The sequence below is a fragment of the Peromyscus leucopus genome, chromosome 9 (genome assembly GCF_004664715.2).
Source record: "Peromyscus leucopus breed LL Stock chromosome 9, UCI_PerLeu_2.1, whole genome shotgun sequence".
Classification (NCBI taxonomy): Eukaryota; Metazoa; Chordata; class Mammalia; order Rodentia; family Cricetidae; genus Peromyscus; species Peromyscus leucopus.
The window spans coordinates 62,236,700-62,262,632 of record NC_051070.1 but is presented as its reverse complement, the minus strand read 5'-3'; the positions used below and the strand labels follow the sequence as shown (position 1 = coordinate 62,262,632).

The window sequence follows — 25,933 nt, the reverse complement described above, 5'->3', positions numbered from 1 at the left end:
AAGGGATTAATTTCTACTTTATGAAAAATACAGTGACAAAATCTCTTTTGGTTGTAGATTTCCTTAGTACATTGTTCTATATGTCTTAGAACATGATCTATGCTTGCCATACTTTCAATTTTAAATGGATGAATTTACTCAGTGTATATAAAAAAGTAAAAGAATAAATGACGATAGATAGACAGACAGCAAAACACCAGGTCGCTTACTGAAAACATCCAGCAGAAATCCACTGAGGAAGGATTTAGGGCAGCCAGCTGGAGTTCCCAACAGAGAGTCCCAGGCAGAGCAGAGTCTCCCCTCAGGATGGGTGTCTAAGTAAAAGAACAAATAGCAACTGCTGGAGCTGACATCATCAAAACTGGACACAACATCCAACAGAAAATGACTAGGGAAGTTGAGACAGTCAGACTGGAATTCCCCACTGAACGCTCTCTCCATGGATGAGCTTTTCACAGTGGAACTGGCTTCTCTTTCCCACTTCAAACCTTTTTTGTATAAGGGATAAACAGTAGTAGCATTGGTTAGAAACATGTGCCTTCCAGCTCTTCTCCAGGACACAGTGTTTTTACTGTTTTGCTGTTCTTATCCCACCCTGTCAGAGAGTTAGGGGGCCTCAGACCATCCTCACAAGAGGCCCTGACACAAGCATTGTTGGGTCTAAAATGGAAGGGGGCAGCACTGATCCCAGAGCCAGCTTCTTGGGGAGCTCAAACAGCACATAACAATTCTCAATCTGATGTACCCTGCACACATTGTCAAGAAATTCCCTCTACAAAGAATAATTCAAATATGCTATTTAGAAGAGTTTAAACAGAGTGTGGTACCCTGTGATAATATCCTTGTTTGATCTGTATTTTTTGGTATTTAAGTTCTGTAATTCTCTTAATTTCTTTCAGGATTTTCGACAAACAATATATTTCTCTGGTTGTTAGCTTTTACCAAGTTTGTTTTTATTTTTATTGTGAAAACAATTGGAATAATAATGCAAAATTTAGTCACTGTACTCACTTGTCTCTTTTCCATTCAAATAAGTTTTTGTTGTTATTTATTTTGTTGTGTTTTTTGTTTTGTTTTGTTTTGTTTTTGTTTTGGTATGGATGGTGCTCTTAAAACAGAGCTGACCATACTTCTTGCTGAGTATCTGCCTGTGCATTTTAATACCCAGGGTCAGCTCTCTATGTGTACAACAATGCGGTTTTCACCCCAGAGGATTGGCATGGCATTCAAGAAATAGCAAGAAGCAGGAAAAAAGATGATCCTTTGAAGGTTGGAAGATTTGGAATTGGGTTTAATTCTGTCTACCATATAACAGGTGCAGTATTGGCTGTGGGCAAGTGGGAAATAAACTCAGCCAAACTATAGATACATTTTAGTAAATCTACTGTATTACATGAATATACTACATATTAAAATTATATTGTTATAGACTAAAATGTAGATGTTGCACATAAATCTTTTCTTATTTTTTTTTTTATTCCCCAGCCCCCTATACAAATCTTAATGTTGTATTTATGTATTCACCTTTTGGAAGTTCACCTTCAGAGCTCCAAGTGATAGTTTATAAATGTTGAAGCACAGTTGAGGATTGCACAAGTGTAGACTGTTATGCAGGAATTTAGAGCAGTAATTGTCCTGTGTGTGTACCTCAGTGTTATTTTGTCCCCTCGTTGTCAGTGAGCACATTGATGTGGACCATTTGCTGGAAGGCTCTTTTGCAATCTGAAGATTTGAGAAAACCATAGGTCATGCTTTTACACTATCAAAAGTCTCTCTGATCTAATTTCAGTATGGATATGTGGCATCGTGTAAAGGGACTAGTGACAAACAGATCCTAGATTGTACTGTTGATTGATTTAATAGATATAACATACATTTGCTACTTAAGATACATAAGAATTTAGGAGTTGGTGATAGTCACAATTGAAATTGCATTTGACAACCACAGATATTAAAGAGGTGACAGACTTCACTGGAGCTACATTGAACATGAAGTTTAGGGGCTAAAGTCTGCATGGGAGACAAAACACATCAAAATTACCCATAGGAAGTCCTTTAAGTAGTATCATGGATAAAAGTGTCTTCCGAATAATAAATCTGACACTTCTAGTTCTGTCAGTGTTGAAATCTCACTGTCTTTAGTTAAGGAACAGAAGAAGCAGTTGACATCAGTCTAGAGGCCATGTGATAGCATGTGGGTTTTAAGAACTGTAGCTGTATACCTTGTGAGTCCTTCCCCAGGAAAGTTCATTTCTCACTTACTCTGGGATCTGTGCTTGCTGAGCTATGTGGTAGTGGAGCAAGCTGCATTGTCTAGTCAATAGTAGAATCTTTAATTTTGAACATAAATTGCAACTCTTTTCTTTCTAACTGGGCTTATGTGGCAATGAGCACTGAGTATAAATATCTAAATAGTGTTTATACCTTCCACTTGATGAGTATTTACAGATACAGCACAGATTTTCACAGAAATCATGCAGGTTTCTATAACTGGCTCTTATGGCTCAAACCAGAAACCACTGTGCCTCACTTGCAAAGTATTAAGTCACTTGTTTTTGAAGAATTTTATGTCATACTATTTCTTATGTAATATTTTGATGGTAGTTATCATTTTATCATGGCTATAGTTATAATTGTTCATTGGATTTCTGAGTTGGTTATGTCTTGGTTTTTATTTTTACAGATGTTCCTTGTATCTTTAGTGGTGACCAGATAGGAATGCTAGATCCTCATCAAACACTTTTTGGCCCCCATGAATCAGGCCAATGTTGGAATCTCAAAGAGGACAGCAAAGAAATGAGTGAGCTTCCAGATCAATTTGCACCCTTCATTGGCGTTTTTGGAAGCACCAAGGAAACATTTACAAATGGCAGCTTTCCAGGGACGTTTTTCCGTTTCCCTCTTCGCTTACAGCCTTCTCAGCTTAGCAGCAATCTCTACACTAAGCAGAAGGTTCTGGAGTTGTTTGACTCTTTCAGGGCAGATGCAGACACAGTGCTGCTCTTCCTGAAGAGTGTGCAGGCTGTATCTTTACATGTCCGAGAGGCTGATGGGACAGAAAAACTGGTATTTAGAGTGACTGCTAGTGAGAATAAGGCCCTGAAACACGAACGGCCAAATTCGATCAAGATTCTGGGAACGGCCATAAGCAACTATTGTAAAAAGATCCCGAGCAACAGTGTTACCTGTGTAACATATCATATAAACATAGTCCTAGAGGATGAGAGTACAAAGGATGCCCAGAAGACGTCTTGGTTGGTGTGTAACAGCGTGGGTGGGCGAGGCATGAGTAGTAAACTGGATTCTTTGGCTGATGAATTGAAATTTGTGCCAATCATTGGACTAGCGATGTCTTTATCAGGCAGGGATGATGAAGAAAATGGAGCAATATCTGATTTCTCAGGAAAAGCATTTTGTTTTCTTCCTTTGCCTCCTGGTGAGGAAAGCAGAACAGGGCTTCCAGTCCATATCAGTGGCTTCTTTGGCCTGACTGACAACCGCAGGAGCATAAAATGGAGAGAGCTGGACCAGTGGAGAGACCCCGCAGCCTTGTGGAATGAGTTCCTTATTGTGAATGTTGTTCCCAAAGCTTATGCTACTCTGATCCTAGATGCAATAAAACGCCTGGAGACAGAGAAGAGTTCTGATTTCCCCTTGTCGGTTGATGCCATCTACAAACTTTGGCCTGAGGCCAGCAAAGTCAAGGCACACTGGCAGCCGGTGTTGGGGCCTCTGTTTAGTGAACTGTTGCAGCATGCTGTGATTTACTCAATTAGTGGTGAGTGGGTAAAGCTGGAGCAGGTGTACTTCTCAGAACTTGATGAAAGTTTAGAATATACACAATCTGTGCTCAACTACCTCCAGAGCTCAGGGAAGCAGATTGCCAAGGTACCAGGGAACCTGGCTGCTGCTGTTCAGCTCAGTGCAGCCTCTGCTACCTCCAGTGCGACTCCTGTGAGGAAGGTGACACCTGCATGGGTGCGGCAGGTTCTGAGGAAGTGTGCACACCTGGGCAGTGCTGAAGAGAAGCTTCATCTTCTAGAATTCGTGCTTTCTGATCAAGCCTACAGCGAGCTGCTTGGGCTCGAGCTGCTGCCTTTACAAAGTGGGGCTTTTGTCCCCTTCTCCTCGTCTGTCTCTGATCAAGATGTTGTTTACATCACCTCAGAAGAGTTCCCAAGGTAGATACAGCGTGGCTCAGACACTGGTTGATGGAGGGAGTGGGGATTGTCCCATCCACAGAGTCCTTGACTGCCAGGTTCATCAGGTATCTGGATTGTGTGGTTAGGAGGGCTTTTCATGAGATGTTAAAAGATAAATGTTATATTTTAAAAGGAAAAGGCATTCTGGCATTTGTCAATTAAAAGATTGCATAAAAGCTGGGTGTATTGCCTTGTGTCTATAGTCCCAGCTGTTTAGGAGCCTGAGGAGGACCACTTGAACGTGGGAGTCCCAAGACAAGATAGTAATAGCCTGTCTAACAAACAGTTATTCTGGTAGCTCTTTCTCAGTCACAAAACTGAAAACAATTACTGTATGTTATTAGTAGAGGTAAGATGAGTCAGTAGAATTATTGTGATGAAATTTTAATTAAGATAATATATGAAATAACTGTTTCTCTGTATTTTTTTAGACAGGATGTGGTTGTGTAGCCCAGACAAGCCTGGAAAGCAGTTTTCTTGCTTCCGCCTCCCAAATGCTGGGCTTTCAGATGTACATCATCCTACTTGGCTTTAGCAACTAGGTTTTTATAGCTGAGACTATATATTGACATTTTATGGAATAAAATTCATTTTACTGTTAGGTATTTAGACTGTTTTTAAATTGACATGGTGTATGATACCCTCATATTTTAAAGCAAAGCCTAGATAATGTTGTAGTTGGATGTGTATACTGTAATTCATGTAAAATGAAATAGCATATTTTATTGGCTTGAAAGTATATGGTGGACTTTCTTAACCTTAGAATTATTAGAATTGTAACTGAATTGTAATTAGAATTGTCTCACGTTCTAGGTCCCTTTTCCCAGGTCTTGAAGCAAGACTTATTTTGGAGAACTTGAAGCCTCACCTTCTAGCTGCTTTAAAAGAAGCTGCCCAGACCCGAGGTATTTTAGCCATTGAGTGCTTTTCTTAAACAACCCTCTTTATAAAACTATAAATGGTTTCTATAAGATTTCTTCTAAGAACATCCATTTTAGACATATAATCTGAGTTCATATGACTCAACCAAGGAGAATTGTTCAGTTGAAGATGTGTCAGGAGGGTTGGGGTTTAGCTCAGTGGTAGAGTGCTTGCCTAGCAAGCGTAAGGCCCTGGGTTCGAGCCTCAGCTCAAAAAAAAAAAAATCTCCAGCGGAGGTGGCGAATGCCTTTAATCCCAGCACTCAGGAGGCAGAGCCAGGCGGATCTCTGTGAGTTCCAGGCCAGCCTGGGCTACAGAGTGAGTTCCAGGAAAGGCGCAAAGCTGAAACCCTGTCTCTGAAAAACCAAAATTAAAAAAAAAAAAAAAAAAAAAAAAAAGATGTGTTAGGAGCCATTCTAGTGTCATTGAGAACCTCATGCTGTGGCTCTGGTGGTGGGCATTTGAAAGGAATTGCTTTTGAGCTATTTAAACATGGATTCCTTCCCTTCCTTCTATCCATTTCTCCCTGCCCCCCTCCCCGCCCTTCCTGGAGCTGAGGACTGAACCCAGGGCCCAGGGCCTTGGACTTGCTAGGCAAGCACCATACCACTGAGCTAAATCTCTAACCCCTCTATCCATTTCTTGATGGAGAATCGTCTGGTTTTTTGAAGCATACAATATATTATTATTATCTTTCATTACCCTACTATGCAGTAGTACCCAGAACTTCTTAATCTGACCTGTAACAGTACTAATTGACCAACCTCTATCTATCCCACACATCCCATCCCCCACTCTCCCAGCATCTGGTAACCACGGAGAAAGCTTGGGAGATACTCCTGAGCTAGATATTAATAGATAAATAAAAGATAGCTGGGGAAGAAGTCCTGCTGTAAGGCTGGCAGTGGAGCATGCTGGAATGTTAGTCTGTCCTGTTGTACAGATCTCTGCCCAGTGTTTGGAAGACTCTCTGAGACATCTGTTTTCTGCCTGGGGCTGAGTCTTACTATTTCAGACCCAGCACTGAACTCCAGAGTGAAGTTCTGGCCTAGCCTTCCTAGAATGCTTCCTAGTGGATGGAGTCTTTGCCTTCTCTTTATTGCCCAAGTATGGGAGAGGAGTCCTGGAGGCATCCCTTGAGCCACACAGTATGTGATTCTGCAGGCCCTGGAGAGGTCTGTAGGTAGTAGCATGGGGGAATGGTCTTGGAGCTCTGTCTGGCTTTGGATGCTATCATGGTGAGTTTGGTAGTGGGCTTCAAGTCCAAGGCCTTGTCTTAGTTCCTTCTCCCTTCCCTAGGTAAGAGGCATCGTCTATGATGAGTATCTCCTGTTGTTTGCTCTCCACAACCCTTAAGGTAGCAGAGCCTCCGTCATCCTCTCCTCTCGAAAAGCTCAAGGAAATGAAAGGCTTTATTTAGATAACTTGGAATGCAGAGTTGGAGCCATAGTTCTAGTTTTGTTCTTTTTTTTTTTTTATTTGCAAATTAGATTATTTGAGGTTTAAATTACATGAGTAAATGGATGATTATCAGAAATTAGGTGAGAAGTGAATAGTTAGAAAATTCTGCCAGTAAATGGGTTTTAGATGAAAAAAAAAAAACTAGCAAAAAAGTAATTGAGTAGACAAATTCCTAATGAAGTAGAACTAGGATCCTATTTACATGTTTCTTAATTTTTAAGTTTTTTTTTTTTTTTTTTTTTTTTTTTTTTTTTTTTGGTTTTTCGACAGGGTTTCTCTGTGTAGCTTTGCACCTTTCCTGGAACTCACTTGGTAGCCCAGGCTGGCCTTGAACTCCAAGATACTTTTTATGAGAGTTTACATGCTCTGTTACAATTAGTGACTCAAGAGTTGTCCTTAAATGTTTCAGTTTCCTGTGTATACCAAGCATTGTGCCAAATGAAATTAGTTAATAGATTGAAAAAAAAAAAAAACCACAGCTGCAGAGGATATGGATGTGAATCAACACTGCCATTCATGCAGTGGGTACTGCTGAGAATGGACTGGGCCTGCTGACTTGGGTGGCAAATCAGGGAGGGTGTTTTAATTCTGTGTGGCACACACAGGGCAAAGACTAAGCCTTCATGTTTCAGGGGCAGCATGTTTTCAATGATGACTTTGACACAACTTTATCACAATGTACACTATTTATTGAAAAGATGATGACCTCGTATGTACAATATACAAATCTTCAGAAAATGTCGAACTTTTAATTGCTAGCCTCTGGCATACAGACAGCTATATTTGACAGAAGACTTGTGGAGATGTTTGGGCCTACCACACCCATAATTACTTGTTGGGGAAAAGGACATGCACTAGGAAGAGTGTTCTAAGCCTGCTTTCACCTGTATCCAGGCCACTGCATCTCTCCCTGAAATGCAGGCAGAACCTTGGTATCTCTCGCAGTCTTTCTTACTTCTCTAGTTATACAGCATTATGAGAACTTACTTTTCTAAAATATTACCTTTCCACCTTCTATCAAAAATCTTTTAAAGGCTTCTTGTTTTTCTAATTAAACAAAAACAAACAAACAAAAAAAACCAGTCTTTGGCATTGTCCATGAGGCTTCTTTATTACCTGGTTCTATTTTATTTTGGGCATTATAAAGATGCCTGGTACACAGGAATGCTAAATCAGTGATTGCTGTTACCCATATCCTTCCTTGGTTTTGTTTTTTCCTGGTCATTTTCATATTTAAAGAACATTTATTTTTCTCCATTAGGTACAGGCATTTGATTTGTTCCCCCATTCATCTCTTGTTTCATGCAGTCTATGCATGCTTCAATAACACTGTACAACACAGCACCACACACTTGCATTTGCATAGTTACTTGTAATCATTTATGTAATCTGCCTTCCTCATTAGATACAAACAAAGTCTGAGGACATGTCTAGGTGTTTATTTCTAGCAATCTAACATTTAGTATTGCCTGACTGACAAATGCTGCTTGTGAGGTAATTATTTTGATGAGACTTACAGTCCCTGTCTTAGCCTTGAAATTGAGTCCAAGGTACCCCAATGCATAAACATTCCACAAAGGTGCAGTGGTGTACTTGATGGAATAAATGACTTGCCTTAGGCATAGAAGGGTTAGTTGTCCATGGGAACAATTCTTAGGACTTTGTGGTTATTGGTGGTTATCATAAGCAAGCAGTAGAATTTGTTTGATAAATTCACCCTTTCCTTCTCCTAAACCAAGAATTAAGTGTAAATTTACTTTATATAGATATTAAAGTACTTATAAAAATTCTATTTCTCCCTGTTTCAGTTCTTCTCTAGGCCCTTTGACTGTTCAATGATAGCTTGTGAAAAGCCCATGGTTAGCTTGCAGCTAGCTGTGAACGCAGTGTGTTTTGTGCTTATAAACATGCACTCTCCTTCTTCACTACTTTCTGAACCAAGTCTTGGTTCTTAGAAAGCTTAGGGTTAATTTGCATCTGAATAGATCTTGAATTCTAAATGTGTATACTGTTTAGAGCTTTGTTTTTGCATAGTGCTATGTGGAAATTCTGCAGACAGCATTGCCTAAAGATGTAGAGTAACTTCTGTAGTGAGCTTGTGAAATATTGAACATTTTGGCCTTTCTAAGAATGGATTTAATTATATTCTAGCACAGCAGCTTCTCTGGGGATACTCAGGTAGGATCACTGACTGAATGTTGTGTTCATTTGAAACTTGACTGATTTATTGTCATTTGTTGGTTTGTTGAATCCTGTGTTGTTGTTTTGTTTTGTTTTTAACCTAAATAGCTAGAAATTATGTCAACCATTCTTTTTTCTGCTGGAAATAACTTAAAGGAGAGAGGAAACTACTAATATAGGCCTTTGTTATTGCAAACATTGATAAAAAAAAACATGTTTAAATGACTTGAAAACCTTCATTTCATAAATATTTAGTCTCAAATGAAAGACACATGTGAAATTTGTATTTTCACTGCTTAAATGGGAGAGTGTGGCATGAATGCACTTCTGTTATACACACAAATGCTCAGAGGAGAAATGAAGGAGGGGGTACATTCTGGGAACTGTTTGAATTGTAGCTCAGTGTGCAGACTGGTGGGAATAGGAAGCCCCTGTCTAGCTACAAGGAGCACGAAAGTGGCTGGTCTGCTTTGATTAGGGACAGTCAGATGATCTTACAATGCTGGGTATGTCATTTTATAGATTGCCCACTCTTTTTGTTTTGCTTTAATAAATATCCATGTTATTATTTTTGTATTATTTTCCCAAGTTTATGTTTTACTTGGAAATTTAAAGGATGTAAGATTTGATTTATAGAAATTGTTTTTATACATATCCTTTGAAGCAGGATATATATACGCATACATATAATCATATATATATACATATACACATATATAATTAGTTTAGAAACTAAATTGTTATGAGTAACAATTTTTATAAATATTAAATTTGGCTTCACTTTATATTAAAGGTATCTGATGCCCTGTCGATAGTCTTTGTATTGGGAAAGTATAGTGGAAAAGGCAGCGAAGTCTCCATCTGTGTAGCTACCCTATTATGCCTGCCCTGGGGACTGTCCCATTTTGGTTACTGAATCTCTGTTGCTGCATCTCCTTTTCAAGTGCAAGCCAGGCCTGATAATAGAGGCCTGTAATACCAGCTGCTCCTGAGGCAAAGGCAAGAAGATTGTAAGTTCTGGGAATCAGTGCACCATTAGAGCTAGGATAAGATGCTTCTGAAAGGCCCAGAGCCCTATAGCACCACATCTAGACTTGGGTGCTGGTGGAGTCCTGACTGGCAGGTACTAGGCTGCCTTTTCCTTTATTTCCCCCAACTCCCAATATTGGTCTTTTCTTTTTCTTCATTCTTATTTTCTCTCTTAAAGATGTGACTGATAAAGAGTGTATCATTTAATTGGACATCTGCTGTTTGTCTGTTTACAAGGACTTGAATCTTCCATACAGTGGTGCATTATTAGAACTCACCAGCTATCAAAGCTGCCATTGCCACTGTGTACCCGAAAAGTAAAAAGAACTGCCATGTACCCAGTGCCTTGACTTAGTATTGTCCAGTAGAGTGCACCTTTGGAGGAGTTTACATAAAGCATTTGGAACTAAATCATCATTGTTAAGAGACGTTTTATGTTGATTGATACTTCTGCTTTCTGACCATGTTGCATTTATTCAGATCAGCAAGGAACAGACATGTAAATAAATGGAAACAAAAATAGTATAGTCTCTGAGTAGAGACCGGTTGTAACAATATTGTTTCTGGTATCTAAGAGATGGACTCATCTATGGCAAAACAAACTTCCTAAGTTAAAGTTGACTGTACCTAGTAATAGTTTGCTGTCCCTAGGAAGAGTTTTTCAGAAGCATAGTTAGATGTGTTTGACATTGCTGATAATTATGAAAGCCACAAAGCCCGGAAGTCATTGATTAAAATGCCCACAAATTGTTTTGCTCATCCTAGTAGCAGTGTTTTAGAGGCCTTCTAGTGGAGGGCATGGAGATTACTGTGTGAACATTTGTTCTTCAGGCTTAAAAGCTAACTGTCTTATTACAGAGTAGCTGGAACTTGGGACTTCTGCTTGAATTAACTAATGCACTTAGAGTTGTGCCTGTCTGCATTTTCTCTCTCCTTTACTTCTATTGTTTTTCCAGTTGAGCATGACTGACGCATTAGTTGCATGCTATCTGTGAGGTGTGTGTGTCTTGACATTTTATTTACACATTCATATCAAGTATTTTTCCTAAAGGTAAGTATGTCTTGTAAATTGCCAAATTTTATGCCAGGGTATTAGGCAGGATTGTCTATAGAATGCATGTGATATGGCAATTTGCATAGAACATACATGGTACATATTTAAAATCTTGCTTTCTGGGTATTCTGAATTTGAATTTTCAACATTTTTATATCTTTAACATTATGTCTTTGCTTTACTTATGACTTGGATATTCAGTTATAGCTAATTCTAGTCTGTAAGCACTTTAAGAAACATTATTATAAAATTAAATTTAATTCACTCCATAGCTCAAAGAAACTACATTGATTGTATTGCTGACATTTTAATTTTTAAAATATTACTTTAATTATTCTGTCACATGACATAGAAACTGAAAATGTTCTGAATGTGGGTATTATCACTCTCCTAAAATTTCAAAAGCGTGTCTTTGCTGGGAGTTCTAGGTCAGTGGTTTGAAAATAGCATGGAGGTAATTTTGGAGTGGAGAGTAAAACCTTTGAAACAAAGATGCCCTTCCTTGATTAAAAAGTATTAGAGTGGGGGGAGGGGAGGGTGAGAATGACATGAATACAGTGTCTTCAGTCTGAAGTCCTGAGTTCCAGCTGCTTTGTACTGAAGACAGTCAGCTTTTAATATTCACACACGAGTCTCCATGCCCTCCATTAGAAGGCCTCTGAAGCACCTCACATATGACATTCTCAAAAAAAAAAAAAAAAAAAAGTTATATACAAAAGCCCCAAGGGCCTGAGATATACCTCTTGTTACAGTGTTTCCCACAATTGCTTATAAGGATCTAGAAGTCATTTGCACATAGGGGAAAGATAAATGTTAGTTTTCACATAATTGATTTTGAGATGCTTTTACTTCCCTGTATGGGCAAATACATACCTACAGGTATACTTGTCTATTTTTGTTGTTACTGATGTTAAATATCAAAAATACTCTGACATATAAAATACACTTTAAAGGGATGTTCATTTCTAGGCAATCTATTAAGATAAGCAACTGCCCCCCCCCCAAAAAAAGGGGGAAATTCTATTACTCTTCTAGTTTACAAGCATTCAGAAATAGAGCCGTTTTGGTGGGAAGAAATATCTGCCCTTACAGCAACACCCCACATGTTCAGTTTGTTTGCCTTGAAGTATTTCTACAAAATGCCTGGTTCTAGAGAGCACACTTTAATAAATAGCAAGCTTGGCCAAAGGTCGCTGTGCTGTGTATAGGACAGTCTGTGGGTAGAGCTCCTCTCATTGCTTTCCAGATGAGCTCTAAGACATTAGCTGGTACCCAATTGCATATGTGATTAGAGACTCACAGGAAAGTCCATGAGGGCATTGCTATCTGTGTTTCAGAAAGTGTTAGCTTCTGAGTGGAGACTGCAGCCTCTGCTCTGACTTTGAGCCTTTCTCTTCTTCCTACACAGTCATGCAGGTGAGGTGCCAAAAGTACACAACCCCCAAAGATATTTGCATTGGGTCTGCTTATCAATGTTTACCCATTAAATGAAAAATATGTAAATTTTATCAGCATTTTGTTTCGTATTTTTACTTGTGGACAGCTGAACATTGTTTTCATGTTGATTCCATCTCTAGAATACTAGATTCTTTTGAATACACATTTTATGTATTTTTATATTTACTTAAAATAAGTACTTTGTGGATAAAATGACTTCTTTTAGAGGTTATTATAAGTATTGTTTTCTGTATAGACTATTATTATTTTAAAATTACTTTAGTTATATTGAATTTTTGCATTTTCTTAAAACAGCTTTCTAGTGCTATCTTAACTGTGAGACCAGAAGAATTTAAAGTAGAATTGTGCATAACATTTCTGTGTGTGATTTACAGGAAGACCATGTACTCAGCTGCAGCTTCTAAATCCAGAACGATTTGCACGTCTTATTAAAGAAGTAATGAATATATTCTGGCCTGGCAGAGAGTTGGTGGTTCAGTGGTATCCATTCAGTGAAGACAAACATCACCCATCCATTTCATGGCTTAAAATGGTTTGGAAGAATCTCTATATACACTTTTCCGAGGATTTGACTTTATTTGATGAGTTGCCACTTATTCCCAGAACTATACTGGATGAAGATCAGACGTGTGTAGAACTCATTAGACTCAGGATCCCATCAGTAGTCATTTTAAATGATGAAACTGAAGCTCAGCTTCCAGAATTCTTAGCAGATATTGTACAAAAACTTGGGGGGATTGTCCTGAAAAGGTTAGATACCTCTATTCAGCATCCACTTGTTAAAAAATACATCCATTCACCACTACCAAGTGCTGTTCTGCAGATAATGGAGAAGATACCACTGCAGAAGTTATGTAACCAAATAGCATCATTACTTCCAACCCACAAAGATGCTCTAAGGAAGTTTCTGGCCAGCTTAACTGATACCAGTGAAAAAGAGAAAAGAATAATTCAAGAATTGACAATATTCAAAAGAATTAATCACTCATCTGATCAAGGGGTTTCCTCTTACACAAAATTAAAAGGATGTAAAGTTTTGGATCATACTGCCAAACTTCCAGCAGATCTGAGACTATCTCTTTCAGTGATAGATAGTAGTGATGAAGCTACCATTCGTTTGGCAAACATGTTGAAAATTGAAAAATTAAAGACTACAAGCTGTTTAAAGTTTGTTTTAAAAGATATTGAAAATGCGTTTTATGCACAGGAAGAGGTAACACATCTTATGCTATGGATCCTTGAGAATATGTCCTCTCTTAAAAATGAGAATCCAAATGTGCTTGATTGGCTGATGCCATTAAAATTCATTCCTATGTCACAGGAGCGTGTGGTCACAGCCAGTGAACTCTTTGATCCTGATATAGAGGTACTAAGGGATCTCTTTTATAATGAAGAGGAAGCCTGTTTCCCACCTGCAATTTTTACCTCACCAGATATCCTTCACTCTTTGAGACAGATTGGTTTAAAAAACGAAGCCAGCCTGAAAGAGAAAGATGTTGTGCAAGTGGCAAAAAAAATTGAAACTTTGCAAGTCAGTTCCTGTCAGAATCAAGATGTTCTCCTGAAGAAAGCCAAAACCCTCTTACTAGTCTTGAATAAGAACCATACACTCTTACAGTCTTCTGAAGGGAAGACGGCACTGAAGAAAATAAAATGGGTCCCAGCCTGCAAGGAAAGGCCTCCAAATTATCCAGGTTCCTTAGTCTGGAAAGGGGATCTCTGTAATCTTTGTGCACCCCCAGATATGTGTGATGCAGCACATGCAGTTCTAGTGGGCTCCTCACTTCCTCTTGTGGAAAGTGTCCATGTAAACTTGGAGAAGGCTCTAGGCATCTTCACAAAGCCTAGCATCAGTGCTGTCTTAAAACATTTTAAAATTGTTGTTGACTGGTATACTTCAAAAACCTTCAGCGATGAAGATTACTATCAGTTCCAACATATTTTGCTTGAAATTTATGGGTTCATGCACGATCATTTGAATGAAGGGAAGGATTCTTTTAAAGCCTTGAAATTTCCATGGGTTTGGACTGGCAAAAACTTTTGTCCTCTTGCCCAGGCTGTGATAAAACCAATTCACGACCTGGATCTTCAGCCTTATTTATATAATGTGCCTAAAACCATGGCAAAATTCCACCAGCTGTTTAAGGCCTGTGGCTCAATAGAAGAGTTGACATCAGATCATATTTCCATGGTCATTCAGAAGGTTTATCTCGCAAGTGACCAGGAGTTGAGTGAACAAGAAAGTAAACAAAATCTTCATCTTATGTTGAATATTATGCGATGGCTGTATAGCAACCAGATTCCAGCAAGCCCTAATACACCAGTTCCAATTTATCATAGCAAAAATCCTTCCAGACTTGTCATGAAGCCAATTCATGAGTGCTGTTATTGTGACATCAAAGTTGATGACCTCAATGACTTACTTGAAGACTCAGTGGAACCAATCATTTTGGTACATGAGGACATACCCATGAAAACTGCGGAGTGGCTACAAGTTCCCTGCCTTAGTACAAGACTGATCAACCCTGAAAACATGGGGTTTGAGCAGTCAGGACAAAGAGAGCCTCTTACTGTAAGGATTAAAAATATTTTGGAAGAATACCCTTCTGTGTCAGATATTTTTAAAGAGCTACTCCAAAATGCTGATGATGCAAATGCCACAGAATGCAGTTTCATGATTGACATGAGAAGAAATATGGACATCAGAGAGAATCTCCTAGACCCAGGGATGGCAGCTTGCCATGGACCTGCTTTGTGGTCATTCAACAATTCTGAATTCTCAGATTCAGATTTTATAAACATAACCAGGTTAGGAGAATCTTTAAAAAGGGGAGAAGTTGACAAAGTTGGGAAATTTGGTCTTGGATTTAATTCGGTGTACCACATTACTGACATTCCCATCATTATGAGTCGAGAATTTATGATTATGTTTGATCCGAACATAAATCATATCAGTAAACACATAAAAGATAGATCTAATCCTGGAATCAAAATTAATTGGAGTAAACAGCAGAAAAGACTTAGGAAATTTCCAAATCAGTTCAAACCATTTATAGATGTATTTGGCTGTCAGTTACCTTTGGCTGTAGAAGCCCCTTACAGCTACAATGGAACTCTTTTCCGGCTGTCCTTTAGAACACAACAGGAAGCAAAAGTGAGTGAAGTTAGCAGTACCTGTTATAACACTGCAGACATTTACTCCCTGGTGGATGAATTTAGCCTTTGTGGGCACAGACTTATCATTTTCACTCAGAGTGTAAACTCAATGTATTTGAAATACTTGAAGATAGAAGAAACCAACCCTAGCTTAGCACAAGATACAGTCATCATTAAGAAAAAAGCCTGCCCCTCCAAAGCGTTGAGTGCACCAGTGTTGAGTGTTTTAAAAGAAGCTGCTAAACTCATGAAGACTTGTAGCAGCAGCAACAAGAAGCTTCCCACCGATGTACCAAAGTCATCTTGCATTCTTCAGATCACAGTAGAAGAATTTCACCATGTGTTTAGGAGGATTGCTGACTTACAGTCACCACTGTTTAGAGGTCCAGATGATGACCCAGCTACTCTCTTTGAAATGGCTAAGTCTGGCCAGTCAAAAAAGCCATCAGATGAGTTGCCACAAAAGACGGTAGATTGCACCACGTGGCTTATATGCACCTGCATGGATACAGGAGAGGCTCTTAAGTTTTCCTTGAATGAAAGTGGAAAAAGACTAGGGCTGGTTCCTTGTGGAGCAGTAGGCGTTCTTTTACATGAAATCCAAGAGCAGAAGTGGACTGTGAAACCACACATAGGAGAGGTGTTTTGCTATTTACCTCTACGAATAAAAACAGGGCTGCCAATTCACATCAATGGGTGCTTTGCTGTTACTTCAAATAGGAAAGAAATCTGGAAGACAGATACAAAAGGGCGATGGAATACCACATTCATGAGGCATGTCATTGTGAAAGCTTACTTACAAGCCCTCAGTGTCTTACGGGACCTCGCCACTGGTGGTGAGCTGACTGATTATACCTACTATGCTGTGTGGCCTGATCCTGATCTTGTTCATGATGACTTCTCTGTGATTTGTCAAGGATTTTATGAAGATATAGCTCATGGGAAGGGGAAGGAGTTGACCAGAGTCTTCTCTGATGGTTCTACTTGGGTTTCCATGAAGAATGTAAGATTTCTAGATGACTCTATACTTCAAAGGAAAGATGTTGGTTCAGCAGCCTTCAAGATATTTCTGAAGTACCTCAAGAAAACAGGCTCCAAAAACCTCTGTGCTGTTGAGCTTCCTTCTTCAGTAAAAGCAGGATTTGAAGAGGCTGGCTGCAAACAGATACTGCTTGAAAATACATTTTCAGAGAAACAGTTTTTTTCAGAAGTCTTTTTTCCTAATATTCAGGAAATTGAAGCAGAACTGAGAGATCCTTTAATGAATTTTGTCCTAAATGAAAAACTTGATGAATTCTCAGGAATTCTTCGTGTTACCCCATGTGTTCCTTGCTCCTTGGAGGGCCATCCTTTGGTTTTGCCATCAAGATTGATCCACCCCGAAGGACGAGTTGCAAAGTTATTTGATACTAAAGATGGGAGGTTCCCTTATGGCTCTACACAGGATTACCTCAATCCTATTATTTTGATTAAGCTAGTTCAGTTAGGCATGGCAAAAGATGATATTTTATGGGATGACATGCTAGAGCGTGCAGAGTCAGTAGCTGAGATTAATAAAAGTGACCATGCTGCTGCCTGTCTAAGGAGCAGTATTCTCCTAAGCCTTATTGATGAGAAGCTGAAAATAAGGGATCCTAGAGCAAAGGATTTTGCTGCAAAATACCAAACAATTCCCTTCCTCCCATTTCTAACAAAGCCAGCAGGTTTTTCTTTAGAATGGAAAGGGAACAGTTTTAAGCCTGAAACCATGTTTGCAGCAACTGACCTTTATACAGCTGAACATCAAGATATAGTCTGTCTTTTGCAACCAATTCTCAATGAAAATTCCCATTCCTTTAGAGGCTGTGGTTCAGTGTCATTGGCCGTGAAGGAGTTTTTGGGCTTGCTAAAGAAGCCAACAGTTGATCTGGTAATAAACCAGTTGAAGCAAGTTGCAAAATCAGTTGATGATGGCATTACATTGTATCAGGAAAATATCACCAATGCTTGCTACAAATATCTCCATGAAGCAATGATGCAGAATGAAATGGCCAAGGCAGCAATTATTGAAAAGCTAAAACCATTTCGTTTCATTCTGGTTGAGAATGTATATGTTGAGTCAGAAAAAGTTTCTTTTCATTTGAATTTTGAAGCAGCACCATACCTTTATCAGTTACCTAACAAGTATAAAAATAATTTCCGTGAACTTTTTGAAAGTGTGGGTGTGCGGCAGTCATTTACAGTTGAAGATTTTGCCCTAGTTTTAGAGACTATTGATCAAGAAAGAGGGAAAAAACAAATAACAGAAGAGAATTTTCAGCTTTGCCGACGAATAGTCAGTGAAGGAATCTGGAGTCTCATTAGAGAAAAGAGACAAGAATTCTGTGAGAAAAATTATGGCAAAATATTACTGCCAGACACTAATCTCCTGCTTCTCCCTGCTAAGTCATTATGCTACAATGACTGTCCCTGGATAAAAGTAAAGGATTCTACTGTTAAGTATTGCCATGCTGACATACCCCGGGAAGTAGCTGTAAAACTAGGAGCAATACCAAAGAGACATAAAGCCTTAGAAAGATATGCATCCAATGTCTGTTTCACAGCTCTGGGCACAGAATTTGGACAGAAAGAAAAACTGACCAGCAGAATTAAGAGCATACTCAATGCCTATCCTTCAGAAAAGGAAATGCTGAAAGAGCTTCTTCAAAATGCTGATGATGCAAAGGCCACAGAAATCTGCTTTGTGTTTGATCCTAGACAGCATCCTGTTGACCGAATATTTGATGATAAGTGGGCCCCACTGCAAGGGCCAGCACTGTGTGTGTACAACAACCAGCCATTCACAGAAGATGATGTTAGAGGAATTCAGAATCTTGGGAAAGGCACCAAAGAAGGAAATCCTTGCAAAACGGGACAATATGGAATCGGGTTCAATTCCGTGTATCACATTACAGACTGCCCTTCTTTTATTTCTGGCAATGATATCCTGTGTATTTTTGATCCCCATGCCAGATATGCACCAGGAGCCACTTCGGTTAGTCCTGGACGTATGTTTAGAGATTTGGATGCAGACTTTAGAACCCAGTTCTCAGATGTTCTGGATCTTTACTTGGGAAACCACTTTAAACTGGACAATTGTACAATGTTTCGATTTCCTCTGCGTAATGCAGAAATGGCACAAGTTTCAGAAATTTCCTCAGTTCCATCATCAGACAGAATGGTCCAGAATCTTTTGGACAAATTGCGCTCTGATGGGGCAGAACTTCTGATGTTTCTCAATCACATGGAAAAAATATCTATTTGTGAAATAGATAAGGCCACAGGAGGTTTGAATGTGCTCTATTCAGTAAAAGGCAAGATCACTGATGGAGACCGATTGAAAAGGAAGCAATTCCACGCATCTGTAATTGATAGTGTTACTAAAAAGAGGCAGCTCAAGGACATACCAGTTCAACAGATAACCTACACTATGGATACTGAGGATTCTGAAGGAAATCTGACCACATGGCTGATCTGCAATAGATCAGGCTTTTCAAGTATGGACAAAGTATCCAAGAGTGTTATATCAGCTCACAAGAACCAAGATATCACTCTCTTCCCACGTGGTGGAGTAGCTGCCTGCATTACTCACAACTATAAAAAGCCCCACCGGGCCTTCTGCTTTCTGCCTCTCTCTTTGGAGACAGGGCTGCCATTTCATGTGAACGGCCACTTTGCTCTAGATTCAGCCAGAAGAAACTTGTGGCGTGATGATAATGGGGTTGGTGTTCGAAGTGACTGGAATAATAGTTTAATGACAGCATTAATAGCGCCTGCATATGTTGAATTACTAATCCAGCTAAAAAAACGGTATTTCCCTGGTTCTGACCCAACATTATCAGTTTTACAGAACACACCCATTCATGTTGTAAAGGACACATTAAAGAAGTTCCTGTCCTTCTTTCCAGTTAACAGGCTTGATCTGCAGCCAGATTTATATTGCTTAGTAAAAGCACTTTACAGTTGCATTCATGAAGACATGAAACGTCTTTTACCTGTTGTTCGTGCTCCAAATATTGATGGCTCCGATTTGCACTCTGCAGTTATAATTACTTGGATCAATATGTCTACTTTGAATAAAACTAGACCATTTTTTGATAACTTACTACAGGATGAATTACAGCACCTTAAAAATGCAGATTATAACATCACAACTCGAAAAACAGTTGCAGAGAATGTCTACAGGCTAAAGCACCTGCTTTTAGAAATCGGGTTCAACTTGGTTTATAACTGTGACGAAACTGCCAATCTTTACCACTGTCTCATAGATGCAGATATTCCTGTTAGCTATGTGACTCCTGCTGATGTTAGGTCCTTTTTAATGACTTTCTCTTCTCCTGATACTAATTGCCATATTGGGAAGCTGCCTTGTCGTCTTCAGCAAACTAACCTAAAACTTTTTCATAGTTTAAAACTTCTAGTTGACTACTGTTTTAAAGATGCTGAAGAAAGTGAGTTTGAAGTTGAGGGGCTGCCTCTGCTCATCACACTAGATAGCGTTTTGCAGATTTTTGATAGTAAACGACCCAAGTTTCTAACAACATACCACGAATTAATTCCGTCACGTAAAGACTTGTTTATGAACACCCTCTACTTGAAATACAGTAGCGTTCTGTTGAACTGCAAAGTTGCAAAAGTGTTTGACATTTCCAGCTTTGCTGACTTGCTCTCTTCTGTGTTACCTCGTGAATATAAGACCAAAAACTGTGCAAAGTGGAAAGACAATTTTGCCAGTGAATCTTGGCTTAAGAACGCTTGGCATTTTATCAGTGAATCCGTAAGTGTCACAGAAGATCAGGAAGAACCCAAGCCAGCATTTGATGTCATTGTTGATATCCTCAAAGACTGGGCATTGCTTCCAGGAACCAAGTTCACTGTGTCAGCCAGTCAGCTTGTTGTTCCTGAGGGAGATGTGTTGATTCCCCTGAGCCTCATGCACATTGCTGTTTTCCCAAATGCTCAGAGCGATAAGGTTTTTCATGCTCTAATGAAAGCCGGCTGTATTCAACTTGCTCTGAACAAAATCTGCTCTAAAGACAGTACATTAGTTCCTCTGCTGTCAAGTCACACAGCAAACATAGATAGTCCCACAAGCATCTTGAAGGCTGTACATTATATGGTTCAAACATCAACATTTAGGACTGAAAAACTAGTGGAAAATGACTTTGAAGCACTTTTAATGTATTTTAACTGTAATTTGAGTCACTTGATGTCCCAAGATGATATAAAAATTTTAAAGTCTCTTCCATGCTACAAATCCATCAGTGGCCGCTATATGAGCATTGCAAAATTTGGAACATGCTATGTGCTTACCAAAAGTATCCCTTCAGCTGAAGTGGAAAAATGGACCCAGTCATCATCAGCTGCATTTCTTGAAGAAAAGGTCTATTTAAAAGAACTGTATGAGGTGCTCGGCTGTGTGCCAGTAGATGATCTGGAGGTGTATTTGAAACATCTTCTGCCAAAAATTGAAAATCTCTCTTATGAGGCAAAATTAGAGCACTTGATCTATCTGAAGAATAGATTGTCAAGCATTGAGGAGCTGTCAGAGATTAAAGAACAACTTTTTGAAAAACTGGAAAGCTTATTGATTATCCATGATGCCAACAATCGACTAAAACAAGCAAAACATTTCTATGATAGAACTGTGAGAGTTTTTGAAGTTATGCTTCCTGAAAAATTATTTATTCCTAAAGAGTTCTTTAAAAAATTGGAACAAGTAATAAAACCTAAAAATCAAGTTGCCTTTATGACATCCTGGGTTGAATTCTTGAGAAATGTTGGACTAAAGTACGTACTTTCCCAGCAGCAGCTGCTACAGTTTGCTAAGGAAATCAGTGTGAGAGCTAATACAGAAAACTGGTCTAAAGAAACACTGCAAAATACAGTTGACATCCTTCTCCATCACATATTCCAAGAACGAATGGATTTGTTATCTGGGAATTTTCTGAAGGAACTATCCTTAATACCATTCTTGTGTCCTGAACGGGCCCCTGCTGAATACATTCGATTTCACCCTCAGTACCAGGAGGTAAATGGAACACTTCCTCTCATAAAGTTCAATGGAGCACAAGTGAATCCAAAGTTCAAGCAGTGTGATGTGCTCCAGCTGCTGTGGACATCCTGCCCTATTCTTCCAGAGAAAGCCACACCCTTGAGCATCAAAGAACAAGAAGGCAGTGAACTTGGTCCACAGGAACAGCTTGAACAAGTTTTAAATATGCTTAATGTTAACTTGGACCCCCCTCTTGATAAGGTCATTAATAATTGCAGAAACATTTGCAACATAACAACTTTGGATGAAGAGATGGTAAAAACTAGAGCAAAGGTCCTAAGGAGCATATATGAATTTCTCAGTGCAGAAAAACGGGAGTTCCGTTTTCAACTTCGGGGTGTTGCTTTTGTGATGGTTGAAGATGGCTGGAAACTTCTGAAGCCTGAGGAAGTAGTGATAAACCTGGAATATGAAGCTGATTTTAAACCTTATTTGTACAAGCTGCCTTTAGAGCTTGGCACATTTCATCAGCTGTTCAAACATTTAGGCACTGAAGATATTATCTCAACTAAGCAATATGTTGAGGTATTAAGCCGCATATTCAAAAACTCTGAAGGAAAGCAGTTAGATCCTAATGAAATGCGCACAGTTAAGAGAGTGGTTTCTGGTCTGTTCAAGAGTCTACAAAATGATTCAGTCAAGGTAAGGAGCGATCTGGAGAATGCCCGGGACCTGGCACTCTATCTTCCAAGCCAGGACGGTAGGCTGGTGAAGTCAAGCATCTTGGTGTTTGATGATGCACCACACTATAAAAGTAGAATCCAAGGCAATATTGGCGTGCAAATGCTAGTTGATCTTAGCCAGTGCTACTTGGGGAAAGACCACGGTTTCCACACAAAGCTGATAATGCTTTTTCCTCAAAAGCTTCGACCGCGTCTGCTGAGCAGTATTCTTGAAGAGCAGCTTGATGAAGAGACTCCCAAAGTGTGCCAGTTTGGAGCATTGTGCTCTCTTCAGGGAAGACTGCAGCTTCTCTTGTCTTCAGAGCAGTTCATCACAGGACTCATTAGAATCATGAAACATGAAAATGATAATGCTTTTCTGGCCAATGAAGAAAAAGCCATCAGACTTTGCAAAGCTCTAAGAGAAGGGCTCAAAGTGTCCTGTTTTGAAAAGCTTCAGACAACATTAAGGGTTAAAGGTTTTAATCCTATTCCCCATAGCAGGAGTGAAACTTTCGCTTTTCTGAAGCGGTTTGGCAACGCAGTCATCTTGCTCTACATCCAGCATTCAGACAGTAAAGACATTAACTTCCTGCTAGCCTTAGCAATGACACTTAAATCAGCAACTGACAACTTGATTTCTGACACGTCGTATTTAATTGCTATGCTGGGATGCAACGACATTTACAGGATCAGCGAGAAACTTGACAGTTTAGGGGTAAAATACGACTCTTCTGAGCCATCAAAACTGGAACTTCCCATGCCTGGCACGCCAATACCTGCTGAGATCCATTATACGCTGCTTATGGATCCAATGAATGTTTTTTATCCTGGGGAATATGTTGGGTACCTTGTGGATGCGGAAGGTGGAGATATCTATGGGTCATACCAGCCAACATACACATATGCAATTATTGTGCAAGAAGTTGAGAGAGAAGATGCTGACAACACTAGTTTCCTAGGGAAGATCTACCAGATTGATATTGGCTACAGTGAGTATAAGATAGTCAGCTCTCTTGATCTGTACAAGTTCTCAAGGCCGGAAGAAAGCTCGCAGAGCAGAGACAGTGCTCCCACCACGCCAACAAGCCCCACCGAGTTCCTGACTCCTGGTCTGAGAAGCATTCCTCCTCTTTTCTCTGGCAGAGAGAGCCACAAGTCTCCCTCCTCCAAACACCACTCCCCCAAAAAGCTCAAGGTAAATGCTTTACCAGAAATCTTAAAAGAAGTGACATCTGTGGTGGAGCAAGCTTGGAAGCTTCCAGAATCAGAACGAAAGAAGATCATTAGACGGTTGTATTTGAAGTGGCACCCTGACAAAAATCCAGAGAATCATGATATTGCTAATGAAGTTTTCAAGCATCTGCAGAATGAAATCAACAGATTAGAAAAACAGGCTTTTCTAGATCAAAATGCAGACAGAGCGTCAAGAAGAACATTTTCAACCTCTGCGTCCCGATTTCAGTCAGACAAGTACTCTTTTCAAAGGTTTTATACTTCATGGAATCAAGAAGCCACAAGTCATAAATCTGAAAGGCAACAGCAAAGTAAAGAAAAATGCCCTCCTTCTGCTGGACAGACATACTCTCAGAGGTTCTTTGTCCCTCCCACCTTCAAGTCTGTGGGCAATCCGGTGGAAGCCCGGAGATGGCTAAGACAAGCCAGAGCCAACTTCTCAGCTGCCAGGAATGACCTTCACAAGAACGCCAACGAGTGGGTGTGCTTCAAGTGCTACCTTTCCACCAAGTTAGCGTTGATTGCGGCCGACTATGCTGTCAGGGGGAAGTCCGACAAAGATGTCAAGCCAACTGCACTTGCACAGAAGATCGAGGAGTACAGTCAGCAGCTGGAAGGGCTGACGAACGATGTGCACACGCTGGAAGCTTATGGTGTAGACAGCTTGAAAACTAGATACCCTGACCTGCTTCCTTTCCCACAGATCCCCAACGACAGGTTCACGTCTGAGGTTGCCATGAGGGTGATGGAATGTACTGCCTGCATCATCATAAAACTTGAGAATTTTATACAGCAAAAGGTATGAAAGTATTTAAAGAAAAAAGCAGAGCCAGGTCTTGATGTGTTATAGCACAAATACGAATTTCTGTACTTCATTCAGCTTCATTGCCAGTACCTGGGAATCGTGCAGCACACAGCAGGATGTTCTGGAAACATTTTGAAGCTGTATGACTCCTAATAGAATCCTTAACAGAATTGAAAACGGATTTTGAAGATGGCAGTGAACTGCAGAGTTCCCAGGAGTGTTTGAACAGTTGGGTGGCACATTATTGAGCTGCACTTTATGTAACCAAAGCTTAGCAGTTTGTTAGATAAAAGTCTATACATGTCTCCGGTTAGGAGGAAGGTAATTTTGTTTTTAAACATGTTTTTGAAGTTAAGGAAACACTGGACATGCTAATTTGGACCATATGAGGGGAACTAGGTCTTTGGAGCTTATCACTTTCAAGTGGACACTTTAGATGCATTATTTTCTTATCAGCTGGATCTGATTGTGAATTTGTTGCAGTTTCAAATCTTAAGTTGTACATTTTAAAATGGTACAGTATTTAATTCTGACTATTACTTGACTAAGAGTGTGAAGATGGTCCTTGGAGTGCACTGGGTGCACTTTACATCTTTATTTTGATTTTTTTATACTTGTGTTTGCAGGCTTCCTGATTCCTGAAGATAACTTATGGAAATCTCAGAATGCCGATTCCTACTACTAGATATTGTTTCTAAAACTGCTTACCAACATGCCATTTATCAAAAGAACATTGATGTTATGTTTTGTGTACATATTTTCCACAAATGTCATAACTTGTATAGTGTGGCTGAACAGGATGCAATCTTTTGTTGTCTAAAGGTGCTGCAGTGAAAAAAAAAAAAAACTGTCTTTCAATATGGCACTTAGTGGGAATTTTAAAATTTTTACTTTAAGTACATTAAAATTGCTCACATTGTTGAGATGATATGCAGTAGTTTACAAAGGGAATTACGAGTGTGTTCTATCCCCCATGAATGATTGAGAACTGACATTGAATTTTCATGATGTTCGAAAGTCCTAACATACATATTTAACATATCCTTTTGCATAATGTCAAAGAAAGGGAATAATAACTTATATAAGTGCACTGGCTGTAAATGATGCTTAAATATATTTTATGCAATTAAGGGCTTAAATACAGAACATGTTAGATTTTTTTTTTTTACTTCATTTGTAATAAGGAATGTTAATTGCTTCTGGATGTGAATCATGAATATTTTCTGCTGTTAATATTAAATGCCATAATTTTAATAAATAAAAATGTACATAGAAAATCACTTTGATTTTTTTATAATTTTTGTTTTGAGATTTTATTTTTAGTTTTGTGTATGGGTGTTTGGATGTGTCCATATACCACGTGCATGCAGTACCCTCAGAGTCCAGAAGAAGGCATCAGATCCTCTGGGACAGGAGTTAAAAAATGATGTTGAACCACCATGTGGGTGCTGGGAACTGACCCTGGGCCCTCTGGTGGAGCAGTCAGTGCTCCTGACTGCTGAGCATCTCTGCAGCCTTGGGTGATTTCTTGAGAAATACAATTTGTGGAAATCAAACAGTGTTTTCCACGTTTTGAATTTTGGTATGCATCTGTATGTGTTCATTGTGAGTTTCAGGATAGCATTGTCCTGTGTGTTTCATGCTGAGATGTTAGGTTTCCTTGTGGTTAACTGATAGAAAGTGCACCATATATGT

At 39.3% G+C, this 25,933-nt stretch overlaps 1 protein-coding gene across 4 annotated transcripts in view; it reads left to right on the top strand.

Moving 5' to 3' along the window:
* The window catches only part of Sacs (sacsin molecular chaperone), an 85,256-nt gene extending 59,738 nt beyond the window's left edge, over positions 1–25,518 (top strand). For 2 of the 4 annotated variants that reach the window (XM_028870354.2, XM_028870355.2), the window contains 5 exons: positions 1,169–1,315; positions 2,684–4,181; positions 5,016–5,107; positions 8,736–8,762; positions 12,681–25,518. In XM_028870354.2, the coding sequence (XP_028726187.1) occupies positions 1,169–1,315; positions 2,684–4,181; positions 5,016–5,107; positions 8,736–8,762; positions 12,681–24,238 (13,322 nt within the window). In that variant the 3' untranslated portion in view covers positions 24,239–25,518. The remainder of the gene's footprint in view (positions 1–1,168; positions 1,316–2,683; positions 4,182–5,015; positions 5,108–8,735; positions 8,763–12,680) is intronic. The other 2 variants (XM_028870357.2, XM_028870356.2) reach the window with 2 other exon arrangements.
* The last annotated feature ends 415 nt before the right edge of the window (positions 25,519–25,933 follow it).